The sequence below is a fragment of the Lepisma saccharinum genome, chromosome 5, assembly GCF_977018435.1.
Source record: "Lepisma saccharinum chromosome 5, izLepSacc3.1, whole genome shotgun sequence".
Classification (NCBI taxonomy): Eukaryota; Metazoa; Arthropoda; class Insecta; order Zygentoma; family Lepismatidae; genus Lepisma; species Lepisma saccharinum.
Genome location: NC_139233.1, coordinates 37,029,650 through 37,043,256, shown reverse-complemented (window position 1 = coordinate 37,043,256; position 13,607 = coordinate 37,029,650). Strand labels below are relative to the sequence as shown.

At 38.8% G+C, this 13,607-nt stretch overlaps 1 protein-coding gene across 1 annotated transcript in view; it reads left to right on the top strand.

Moving 5' to 3' along the window:
• The window catches only part of LOC145987988 (uncharacterized), a 108,910-nt gene that overhangs the window by 17,740 nt on the left and 77,563 nt on the right, over positions 1-13,607 (top strand). Inside the window, exons 6-9 of the mRNA XM_083122827.1 lie at positions 3,318-3,536; positions 3,754-3,916; positions 6,474-6,536; positions 8,052-9,157. Coding sequence (XP_082978953.1) covers positions 3,318-3,536; positions 3,754-3,916; positions 6,474-6,536; positions 8,052-9,157 — 1,551 coding nt within the window. The remainder of the gene's footprint in view (positions 1-3,317; positions 3,537-3,753; positions 3,917-6,473; positions 6,537-8,051; positions 9,158-13,607) is intronic.

Here is a 13,607-nt window from a genome sequence, read left to right as displayed (position 1 = left end):
CAGCAAATGCTGATCTACCACCTAACCCGACAAAGAAAAATGTAGCAAAGTACCTAGGTACATTATTATACATGAAGATTATAAGACACTACATAAGTAAAATAACATAAAAGAAACTATAAAAAAACTACTACTACACAAAGAAAATCACAAAAAGAAAAGAGATGACAAAATATATACAGTGCGTGTGTGCCAATAAATGAAAAGATAATAATATACATGTATTATTACTTAGTTTCGGTCCAGTTTTTTTCAATAATTCACAGGAAACAGTTTTTAATCATATGTGGTCTTACTTTGCTTCTGATCATCAATCAGTGAATCATATACTGCCCTACGAAAGTGTTTGTAGTTCAGTTGCTTTATTTCGTTCGGGAGTGCATTTCAGATTTTAGGTGCCATGTAACTGAATGAAGATTGCGAAACAGGAGTCCTGCAGCGAGGTATATGGAGATTAGCGGCGCTTCTGGTGAAGTATGAGTGCATTTCACTCCTGGCTTTAAGCTTTACACTCAGATAGTCCGGGATGTTTTTATTTATAACATTGCAAGTAATGCAGGTCACGTGCAGTTCTCTCCATCTTGCCATGTTGAGGATTTTGTGCTGATTAAGCACAGGGAGAACGTGTTCGTGATTTTTAAATCTGTAGACATACCTCATGCATGCATTTTGGACTTTCTGAATTTTGCCTGAGAGCCTTTTTGTGATTCTTGGCCCGTAAACAACATCGCAATAATCGAAAAGAGGATATATTAAAGATTGGACCAAATTTAATTTGATTTTGGGTGAAATAAAGTCAACAAGCGTGTAAAGGCTCTTTAGCACTGAATATCCTTTACCACACTGTTTCAGTACATGTTCAGACCAGTCTAATTTTTGATCCATGGCCAAGCCCAAATTTCGTATTGTTTGCGAGAATGTTGTGTTCTGCGTTTCAATTGATATTTTGCATTCCCTGAGATTAATTTGTTTCAGGAGATTATTGTTTCCGATAATAGTAAATGTAGATTTATTTAAATTTAGAACTATTTGATTCACACCAGTTGCTTATATTTTTCAAGTCCTGATTTAATAGTGAAATCGCATTTTGTAAATTAAATATATCTGTCGATATATACAATTGCGTGTCATCGGTCCTGTTACGGAACTTAATAGAACCCATTATAATGCATGGGTTCCTGGATATTTCACAGTTCCAGAGTTGTTAAAGGTCCAGGAATTTTAAATAAATTCAATTCCTGTCCGGGAGAGAAAATCAGTAAGTGGAAATGGGTTCTAGACCGTAAAGAACCTTTTATGTTTAAAGTATTTCAGTTCGATCCAGGGAAATTAAACAATATGGATAAGTAAACACCATTGCATATAGTACAATGCTTTCTCAATATACAATGCAAATGAATTAAAATAAGACGACAATTATATCTCCGTTATAGTGCTGGAAAGAAATTATATGAAACATGTGCCTAAGCAACGTCACAGATAGGTTGGCCAACCTTCCCGGAATGACGCGGAGTTTCCCGGAATCGATCTCTCTCCTCTGGTCTCCCGGACAAACTTTGTTATCTCCGGGAAGCACGAGATCTATTGTTACCTTTTTATGGTATTTCATATTGAAGAATTCTGTCATAGTATTACGGCTTCAGAAGAGTCTGTGTATCTGTATATTGATTTTGTTTTATTTATTCTTGTGGTTACTAGGTTGCTTTGAACAAGTTTATTTAATTTTGTATTCTTACGAGCAAGACAACATATAGATAAGATCTGATATTCAGGACATTAGTCTTCTGGAACATTTTAATCCAAAGGGTTTCGAGGCTGGAAAGAAATCTCCCTGAATTTCATTCTCTAATGTTAGTGAGAGAATACGTTATTGGTTCATCTGAATTGTGTTATACTCTAAGCACATTGTATTATTTACAACAATGTTCGGTTAAACATTTCTGTTCAATTTTTCTTAGCACAACCTGGATTGGTTGTGTTGCTATTTGTAAAACACTAACAAAATATAATTCGAATCGTTTGTCGTTCCTTCTCACCTCAGAATCATTCATCCAGGTTTATCAGGTTAATTAGCTCCATCTTTTGATCTAATATTTATCTTTGACTTCGTACGGAATTAATTAATATAGGGTTACTAACACAGGTTCTATGGATGTTATTATTTTATTCTTCCTCAACAGAGCAGAAGACATTCTCAATCCTAAGTCAAAGTTCGTTTTCTTCCCTTTTCAGACATGAAAAGTATTTTAAAATATAGTGTTGGTACCGGGACAAGAATAAGAATCACTGTCTCGTTTTCCTGTCCCCTCTCGTCCTTGTCTCGGTATCTTATACTTTTCTCGAGCAGGACTCAATTTTCTGGAATTCCATCAGCACTAGACAAGCCCATGCACCTGGAAACCCAATTGCTAAGAATGAGAATTGGAGTTGTACTGTTTCATCTTCCCACAAAATACCGTATTTGCCAGAGTTTAAGACACACACTCTTTTTTTGTTCACATTTTTTAGGAAAAAGCTTTATCACTGAATTTATAAGTATTTACAGTATTTCAAATATAAAGTAATGTGTAGGCTTACTTTCAACAAATAACTTACTTAATCTGACTAGGAAAGAATACATTTTAATCTTCTTCGTTACACACCGCAAATGCAAGAAAGAAATCGTGTAACTCAGAACAGAGAAAATTTTCAGAAATTATGATAATCAAAAACTGAATATCGGCGTATAAGACGTACCCTGTTTTTCAGACCTATTTTTCAAGGGAAAAAAGTGATTTGTGATTTGGTGTTTTAAGTCCACTTTATGCACAGTAAGGCTAATCGGGACTGGACCTACAGTTTAAAGTGGGATCCGAACCACTTGTGCCTCCACCGGGTATCGAACCCGGGACCCCTCGATTACAAGGCAATGACGCTAGGGAAAAAAGTGAGTCTTATACGCCGGTCAATACGTCTACTACCTATTTTAATAAACTAACCGAATTTCTAACATTGTGATAACATCACCCTTCTTTAGATCTGATCTCAACTCTTGTGATAATAGATACGAAAAAGTAAAATAAAAAATAAGATCAACAATGCATATGGCATACCCTATCTATAACCAGCCCCTAGGTATGTCTGAATAAGTTATATGGTAAAGCAATTTTGATTCATGTGATTAGATTTATGTCCTATTTTTAATTGCATTTTTTGTTCTCTATCACCTTATTACAGTAGTCAGAGAACAAGTCTCATTTTCCAACTGGTATAGCATTTTTTTCTATAGCAACGAGAAAGTAGTTTTAATTTTTTAAGTTTGTCTTACGGCTTTCCAGGGTTGGATCCAGCTCTTCCAGGCTTTCGCAGCGTGGGCAAGGACAGCCGCCTGGACGCAAGCGACGCCAAATTCGTCGACGTCATCCACACAGATTCAGGGCTGATAGGATACGACGATCCCATTGGTCACGTGGATTTTTACCCCAATGGCGGCAGGAATCCACAGCCGGACTGCAGTGTGGCAGACTTGGTTCATGAACCTGGAATATTTGTTAAAGGTACGGTTCTTTGAGGGCATTACTTTCTTCATATATGATTGTACATACGACATCCCTGGGTTGTAAGAATGTTATTGAATCCTATAGAGCGACCGCAACCAAAAGAAACTTGGTCCTGAATCAACTTGCGCATCTTCCTTTCCATCCGTTCAGATGAACTCAAGAAACTTGCTTTACTTCTTACGTTCAATAAAACAAACTCATTTTCTCTTAACAGTATTTTGCAGTCACTGGACATCTTTCGAGTATTACGCCGACACTGTAAACGACGAGCATCGCTACCCAGCAGTGCCATGTAGTAGCTGGAAAAATTTTGTTCGGGGACAGTGCCCGGCTTCACCCTCTAATGTCGTCTATATGGGATATGCGGTGCCAAATACGTAAGTATTATAAACGATAGAATTTGTACGTATGTACATAGGCGTTGGGATGGTGGATCGAATCAGTGCGTTGACCCCCCCTTTATAATTGGCATTTTTCATTTCAAATAACACAAAAGAGGAAACCTTGTTATTTTTATTCTTAATAACATAAATAAAGTTCAATTAGTATTCGAAGAGAATAAGCAAAGTAGAAATGCGTTAAATCGAAAAAATTAGTGTAAAATACAGGAACTAAATTATGTTTTTTTTCATAATTCAAAGAATAAATGGTTCCACAGTTTACAAATTTCCAAAAATTAGAGTCGATTGATTGATTGACTTGGTGTTTTAAATTAGCTTCTTGCACAGTAAGGCTAATCAGGACTGGACCTACAGTTTTAAACTGGGATCCGAACCACTATGTGCCTCCACCGGGTATCAAGACCGGAACCCCTTGATTACAAGACGACGACGCTTACACTGCGCCATCGGAGAGGTCCCCAAAAATTAGGGTTCTACGTGAGAGATCATTTTCTGAGTAAAATTTTCCCCAACTTTGGAGAGACGAGATGTGGAATACTTAATAACAAAATAGAATAATTATGCGTTTCAATACACTAATTTATTAAAAATATAAAAAATAGAAAACTGTTGTGCTGGATATCATCTCCGAGGATATAGGCCAATCATGAAGGAGTTAAAATTTTGGGGTGTGTCGGGACATGTGGTCATTTTGTAAGCTTCAAATAGAAGTCATATTTTGTACAAAAATTTCAAGTTTTAGATTTTAAATATTCTGAAATTTGACCAGAAGAACTTTGATAAAAAAATCTAAACATTGTGATTATTTTCCTTAATTTGATTGGTAAAAATTTTAAATACACCATGACAAGAGTTTCTGTACCCATCCGCCATCTTCATTTAACTTAAAAATTAGAAATGAACAATGACAAATATATGCTATTTTTTAAAATTCTAATAGTAAAACCCATGTTCAGATGTCATTTCAAAATTATTTAATGTCAAATTCCTGTCATAATGCTTTGTTATGCGTTTTGTGAAGTTCATAAAACTTCCAACGTAGCTATAATGAAAAATGGATTTTAATGTTTTTTGCATGAAATTTCGTATAACTTTGAGTGATCACAAGATTGTCTTTCAATTTAAAATAAATTCAAGATGGTGGAGATATAGTTACACACAGTGGCGGCGATTAGGGAGGAGCGAGGGGAGCAGTTGCCCCCCACCCCAGTTTTTGCCATTTTTGCCCCAGCACTATGCTAAATCTTATCTACGAAGGGAAATGTACTGGCTTTGCCCACCATTTTTGGCACCTTGCCCCCCCGGTTTAGGGACCCAATCGCCGCCACTGGCTTACACATATCAACACACAGTGATAATGGATTTGATTAACCTAACATTACGCTTCCTGGGAATGATTCCAGGGTTAGACTGTTTATTCTTCCAGCAATTTGAAAGGTCTTCAAAACAAATAAAGCTAAGTAAATGTATGTACTGAAGACGTTGCTGTTATTTTAATTTCTACATACCTTGTACAGTACTGCTTCAACGTCACATTTGTAGATCTAGCCTGGGAGCAGTGACGCTGGTGTTGCATGTTTAAATCACTAGTTCGCATATTTACCGTGACACAAATTTTCCATTATAGTACGTCTACGTTTAAGCCACTGCATTCATCGCATGTACCAGGTGGTTATAATTAAAGTGACGGTGTTCAGAGTGGTACAGCACGGGTTGTAATGAGAGTAGCAGTCTGAAACTTCGTAGATATGCTAATGAAGCAATGCGCTCGCGAATTATGCAAAAAAAAAAAAACTTCCAATTCTCGTCACCAGGGTAAAAAATGGCGCTGTAAGCAGTCACAACTTGGTATAGTTACAGGAAAAACGCTATAAATCGCAGAAAACAATACTCTTTGAAATAAAATATCGCTACAATTTCACTATTCGAATTACATGAACATTACTAAATTAAAAATCAACAGGCGTCACCATCAACAACCAGGGAGCTCACACAATGGTTAGGCAATGTCACCGACTTTGACGTCAGAGTTACGGAAAATTCCACGTTTTGACTGCTTACAGCGCCATTTTTTACCCTGGTGGCGAGAATTGGAACTATTTTTTTTTTTTTTTTCATAATTCGCGAGCGCATTGCTTCACTAGCATATCTACGAAGTTTCAGACTGCTACTCTCATTACAGCCCGTGCTGTACCACTCTGAACACCGTCACTTTAATTATAACCACCTGGTATGTAAATGAATGACATAGTTATTCCAGTGCAGATTTAAATATTTTTCGAACCGATTTTCTAAATTTCATAAATAATAAAGACAATCATACATTTATTAGAAAACAATACGCTGTTAATAAATCAAGATTTTCACGAGTAAATGCCTGAGTTAATTTTATAAAATAGTATCATACACTAAAATATAATTGCTCGTCCATCTTTTGGACATTTTTAAATCGTATCATGCTCTAACGTGCACTTGTTATTTTGCATAAATATGTATGTACTGAAGTTGTAATTTTCATTGTTCTCCTTTGCAGTGCGCGTGGAATATATTATCTCCATACTGGTAGAAGAAAGCCTGTTAGGAGGCTTCTTAATTTGTAATGACAATCTCCTGTATAGAAGAGGAACTCTAAATAAATGCACATTTAAAATTGACTTTTCTTCATTTATATGTATTTATGTATGTGTCTGTGGAAGGAACACACAGTAACAATTTTACCGGGGGCGTAACGAGATTCATGGGGGTCTAGTTTGCCCCCCAGTTACCGCTATCATAGTGGCTGGATGTACGAATACAAAAAAATGTGTAACTCTAGCATATAGGCTGTAAGCAATTGTACCTGTAGCTCATTCTCTTTATTATGATTACAGATGTGGTCTTTTGCATAAATTCTGGAGACGAATAGTACAAAATAAAGTAAGAATAACTAATAAAATAGATACTGTGAAATGCATTCTTTACTCATTAACAAATTAAGATTAATATAATTACAATGCTTGCATTATTGATTATTTGATTTTCATTGATTTGTTGTCTCCAAAAGCATCAAGTACTTTGATGAAATTGAATTTTTTGGCTCTGTTATTTTCAGCTGAAGGTAAAGTCAGACCACTGAGACGTTCCTCACTCATAGTACTGCGTAAACAGGTTTTATAATTTTAAATTTAGAAAACTATCTCCCTGCCTTTGCTACTGTGAGAGGAACAGTAAGGTAGTACATCAAACAAGGCGTGCACACATCAGGATAACTGGAAGTCAATGAACTATTGTTGTATCACAAGGAGATGAGCAAGCTCTTTCACATCATTCATGTCTTTCATCTTGTGTTTGAACTTTTCATGTTATTTGCGAAGCTCAGTGTCTACAAATCTTGACAAAAAGAAGGTTGCAGTGGCGTACTCAAAGGAGGGGTGTGGTGAAGGTCGTAAGACCCTTTTTTACCACGTTTTCCTAAAAAAAGAACGTGGAAAGCAGGAAAAGGTGACAAAAGAAGGGCTGAAATGTTGAACCAGGTCCCTCGCTTGGCAAGTCTTTGGACAGAGTGCTTTTTTATCCTTTCGATTTTGTCAGAGAATTCACTTGAAATCCTCCTACTTTGCGCATATTTTCATCATTTCAACAATAATCGTGAACGATAATTGTTTACTGCTTCAAAGGCATTCACAAATATTAATGAAATAACTATTTATATTTGTGGCAATTCAGGACATACTAATTTCACCCATTTTCACAACTGATTTCAATGCAAAGATACCTCCACAAATAGTTTATATCATGTGCAATTCTCCATTAAATGTTTTCGCCGATTCGTACTACACGTACCTTAGTTTTCTTTGTTACAAACAAGTATTCTTTGCACATTACACGTAGGAGGAGAGTTGCATCTACATTTCACATTGGGTAACTCCTTCTACCTGCTTTCAGGAGCGAAGGTTTGTAGAGTAGTGGTCAGTCTGGCTCGAGCAGTGGTCTGAGACGGTTGTGTTTGCGCGTCTCTCTAATAGCTCGAAGTCACGTAGCGCGTATTACTCGCGAGTCCGGTTGAAGTGAACCACGGCGACGCTGCCAACATGGTAATCAAGAGATTGAATACACTAAAACTGAACTTCAGTCAAGTGCGAAGGAAACCAACTTCGACAGAAATACACAATTGGATCAGCAAGACCATGAAATTGAAACCGGAACAAGTCGTAAGTATTGAAGTAGACAATTATAGACGTTGTATCTTTCTGAAACTACTATCGAAAGTAGTGTGTGAACAGTTGTTGCTACAGTCAAACGGAGAATATAAATATAGTGACGAAGACGGGGATTCTCCAGTGCTTGTTACGTGGGCGGATGCAAATTACGTGATAGTTAGAGTGCACGTTGTACCGAGTGAACTGTCCGATGACGCCATTCGATCGGTCCTGAGTACGTACGGTCAGATAATATCCTTGGACGATGAACGGTATTCTAGTGATCACATTTATCCGGTAAGAACTGGCCGTAAAATCGCCAAAATGAATCTAACTCGTGCGATTCCATCGTACGTCACAATCAGTGGCGGACGATACTGGGTGACATATAGCGGGCAAGACCGTACTTGCAGTTACTGTGACCTTAGTGACCATTTTTACGTTACCTGCCCGTCCCGACGTCGTCAAATGGAGAAACCCGAAGATACGTCCTATGCCGGGGCGGCGCGTCCTGTCCCGAGGAATGTGCCGGCTGCTGAGAAAATGATGACCCCGACACCCACTATACTACCTGTGCATCTGAAACGCTCCGGAGACCAGGAAAATGAGGACAACGTACAAGCTTCACTACAGGGTGTACCTAAAAATACCGTACCAGATTCCACTTTACCACCCAGTGTAGAAAACAAGACAACAGCAGACGTTCCTAGCCCCGTCAGTGTGGAACAAGTTAATGTCAAACAAGCAGCCCACGTAGCAGAGAAGAATGGGGAAGAAACAATGGACGTTACCCTCGAGATGCCCAATAATCCGATGCAGCAGGCAGATGATGACCATGCAGGTGAAGGTGGGAACTCCGAGACGGCGTCCCCCGCATCAGGCACTCTTCCGAAAACAACGAAAGAACCAAAAAAGAAGAAGAAACGCAGTCTCCCTGCGAACGATACGGCGTCGACACGGCGGCAAGATGGCCCTCATCGTTCGGTGTCTCCAGTGTCTCGGCGACTGCGTAGAACGATGAGTGCGACAAGAGAACAAAGTGCGAAATCTAGTGGCGGCTCTGATTGGTCGCTTGACGTCAATGTGTGATATATGTCTAACATATCCTCGTTATGAAGTGTGTTGTCCGCGTTATAATGGTATTAGGGTTATGTTTGTCGCATGTCGTAGTGAAATTGAAAAAGGTAAATAGTTTAACGTCAGTAAATGCACATAACATTCCCACCGGGTACACTAGTACAGAATCCCACATGACGACCCCCATATATCATTTTGCAACAATAAACATTAACAAGATGAAATCTAGTGTCAAGCATCATGCATTCTTAGACTATATTAAGCAAAGTCACCTGGATGTAATTTTCCTGCAAGAAGTCGGGACCGATGATTTCTGTCTGGGCAGTGAATATACCGTGTATAACAATTTTACTCACAATTCTCTAGGAACCGCCATAGTTGTGAAATCAGGCCTCCATATAACGGAAGTTTACCATCACCCGTCTGGTCGTATCACATGTATCCAAATAGGAAACATATGGTTTTGTAATGTTTATGCACCATCAGGTACCAACGCTAGAAATACTCGGAACATATTTTACGCTACAGACGTGGCGAAGGCATTAGGTGGCTCCCGTCAAAACATTGTGCTGGTGGGTGATTTTAATTGTACTCTCAGAAGACAGGACCAATATCCAGGATTCCATACATCACCTAGCTTGCAGGCGCTGGTTGAAGGGTTTAAACTGCACGATGTTTGGGTGGCTAAAGGTCCAAATATAGACGGCTACACATACATACGTGCCGACACAGCGAGTCGGCTTGATCGTTTTTACGTTAGTGCACACATGATTAGCAACATATCTGCGATTCGAATTTTCCCAACCTGCTTTAGTGATCATTTAAGTGTCCAACTCGACATGAGTTTGGATGTACCTTCAGTTGGACGAGGGCGGGGATTTTGGAAGTTCAATGTAAGGTTATTGGAAGATGAACAATTTCGTACCGAATTTAAACAAAAATGGAAGAAGTGGGAAGAAATGAGCGTACGTCAAACTGACATTATTATGTGGTGGGACACTTTTCTAAAACCCTCCATTAAATATTTCTGTTTAGCATATAGTCGTGAAAAATACTCAGATTTCAATAAGAAATATAACTTTTACTACAGAGTGCTTCACGAACTAACAACACAGCTAATACAAGGGAAGCCAGTGCGTCAAGAAGTGAAACGAGTGCAAGCAGTGCTGCTGAGCATGCACAGAGAGCGTATGCAAGGTTACAATGTTAGGAGTCGTCTTCCTATGTTTGATGCACAAGAAGAAGCCTCGTTGGTGCAGGTGTTAGCAGAGAGACGCAGTGCACAGCGAAAGAGAATAACGTGTCTCGATACAGCCACGGGAAGACTAACCGAACCCAAGTTAATACGAAAGTACTTACGGGACTTTTATGCAGATCAGTTTAAAGAGAAGGAAGATCAAAGCTCCCGTCGCACTCCACTGCAAGGGATGGACCTTCCTATGTTAACGGAAGATGACCGTCGCTATTTAGAACAGCCATTCTCAAAGAAAGAAGTGTACGAGTCTGTTCACAGTGGAAAAAGAGGTAAAGCTCCGGGAATCGATGGTGTCCCGATAGAATTGTTCCAAACCTTTTGGACAACGGTGGCTCCACTGTTCACACGCTGGCTCAATGAGGTATTTACGAAGAAACGCCTTGGACGAACGAGTCTTACGGGTGTTATGGTTTTGATTCCCAAAATATCTCAGCCCAGAAAGCCAGAAGACTTCCGGCCAATCACATTGCTATGTGCTGATTATAAAATCTTTGCACGTTTGCTCACCCGAAGGTTGCAACAATTTGCGGATACTTTATTAGGGCCGTATCAATATGTATATGGTACAAGTGGTAAAATATTTCACATTCTAACTAGTGTACGTGACATCATCGCTTCTATGCAAGATATTGAAGGTTCTCAAGCTGCTTTAGTGGCGTTAGATTTCAAAAGTGCCTTTGACTCCCTCAGACATGACTATCTTTTCCAATACTTTGGTAAAGTGGGATGTGGTGATTTCTTTGTACAATCTATACAGAGCTTATACAGAGAAGCTCGAGTTCAGTTATCTATCGATGGTTTTCTGTTGCAAGCCTTTTCTATTCAGCGCTCTGTTCGTCAAGGATGTCCATTTTCCTTATTTGCATTCTGCGCAGCTCTGGCTCCATTTTTACGACTGATGTATGCAAAACTTCAGGGACTCAGGCTTCTTGGGAGAGACCACAAAATATGTGCGTACGCAGATGATGTGACCATAATCGTGAAAGATCGGCTAGACTTGACTCGTATGGAGGCCGTACTTGAAACGTTACGAAAGCAGACGGGACTTAGTTTGAACCAGAAGAAATCTAAAATCCTACCCCTAGGGTGTAACCCCACTCTGTGGACTGAATCTGTATCTATACCTATTGTTGATAAAGTGACAATTTTGGGAATAAACTTCACTACGACCATCACAGAGACTGTCTCCAGAACTTTTACAACTATTCTCCCAAAAATCCAGGCAGTGTTGAACATGAATCGTTATAGACAATTATCCTTACGCTCTAGAATACAGTATGTGAACATGTTTGCATTATCGAAGTTGTGGTATGCTGCGCAAGTTTTGCCTGTTACTGCGAAAGACGCGGCGCAAGTACGAAAGATGATAACGCGCTTCATATGGCATGCACATTTGTTTCATGTCGCACATGAAACGTTATGCCTCCCAGCAAGTAAAGGAGGCCTGAACTTGCGCCAAGTGGAGAGACAAGCCTCAGCCTTGTTTCTACAACGGAACATTGAGTTGCTTCTGCAATACCCTGATAGTTTAACAGCAAGATTACTACATACTCTGATAGATGAAGTGGAACTGCGAACACCCATTTATCCAGGGAAGATCCCTTCCCACTACAACTATTTGAGGACAACTCTTGTCGAGTTTTGCTATCTCCTAATCGGTTCACCTCACATGGATGTCGATGGTATGACAGTGAAATTTTTCTATAACCACTTGACTTGCAGGTTACACCACCAGCCACGAATTGTGCTTCTCCGAACTAATGTAGTGTGGTCCAACGTATGGAGAAATATATCTGCCTCTCATCTTTCTAACCGCGTTCGATCTTTGTGGTACCTAGTAGTTCACGATGCCATTGCGACCGGTGCTCGAAAGTGGCGATACCAAATGACTAACAGTGCTGTATGTTCCAATTGTCATCAAGCTGAAGACACTTTACGACATCGCCTCGTAACATGTCCCGCAACGGTAGATCAATGGACGTATTTGTGTAAATGCCTTGGTACTATATGTAGAACATCGCCCGATACATTTACTGTAGATCATTTACTGTTACCAGACTTTGTGTTCTTCCCTCTTACTAAAGTAAGAGCGGTCCAGTTTTTAGTAGCTCAATATATTTATTATATTTTAGGACATAATTCAGTGTCAATGCAAATTTCGCTGGAATATCACTACAGTGAGCATTATTACCAGATGGACCAAGCCAACCGCAAAACACTGTATGCAAATTTTTTGCAGGCTCTTTTGTTGTAAATACACCTAATTATGTAATATAGATCTGATATATGTGTAATGTTATCATAGGATCATGTAAGTAGTCCCTCCTGCATAAAATAAAGAATATTAAAAAAGAAAAAAAAGTGGTTACCGTTAAGGATTTACAAGCTGATGGTCTTAGGTTCAAACCCCTCCGATGGAAGAAAATTTTCGTAAGTTTTAGACATATCCCACTGTGTTCATTGTCCACGCCGTGTGAAACGCAATGATTTAGTTTCGAATTAAAGTTGGGGGGGGGAGGGAAAATATTAAATTACAAAATCTGCATTTCAACGAACCGAGAATTGGATAATTCTTATTAATATTTAAATTACATTCATGATTTTAGTGATATAATCATCGGTAAAATCAAAGATCTTACCTGGAAGATTTTTCTTGATCTGAACTCAGCCAAAAGGCATTTCGTACCGATCTAATACATTCTCCTAGGGATGTGCCGAAGCCGATTACAGGTGTATGAAAATCAGCCGAAATTCACATATCGGTATCGGTATCGGAATCGGCAAAAATCCGATATTTAAACCGGTACAGATTATACTAGAGTTTTACCTTCTAATAAGTTTTATATTCTAGTTTTGTAAGATTTATTGAAAATTAGGTTATGATTCATCATTATTGTAGAGTTTATGTAATAAAATTATTGCAAACTCTCATTCAGAGGATCAACCTAACAATAAATCGGAAATAAAACAGTACATTGCTGATCCAGGATCTGCTGTTGTATTGGAAATTCAGAAGTGAGTATTCAAACCTTAGCAAGTGCTGAGAAAATACTTGGGCATACCTGCTGCATCAGTATTCAGTGATTTAGTGTTCAGTGTTGCTGAACAGATTTGCGATAAAAGAAGAAGTAGGTTACTTCCTGAAGTGCTTCCAAAA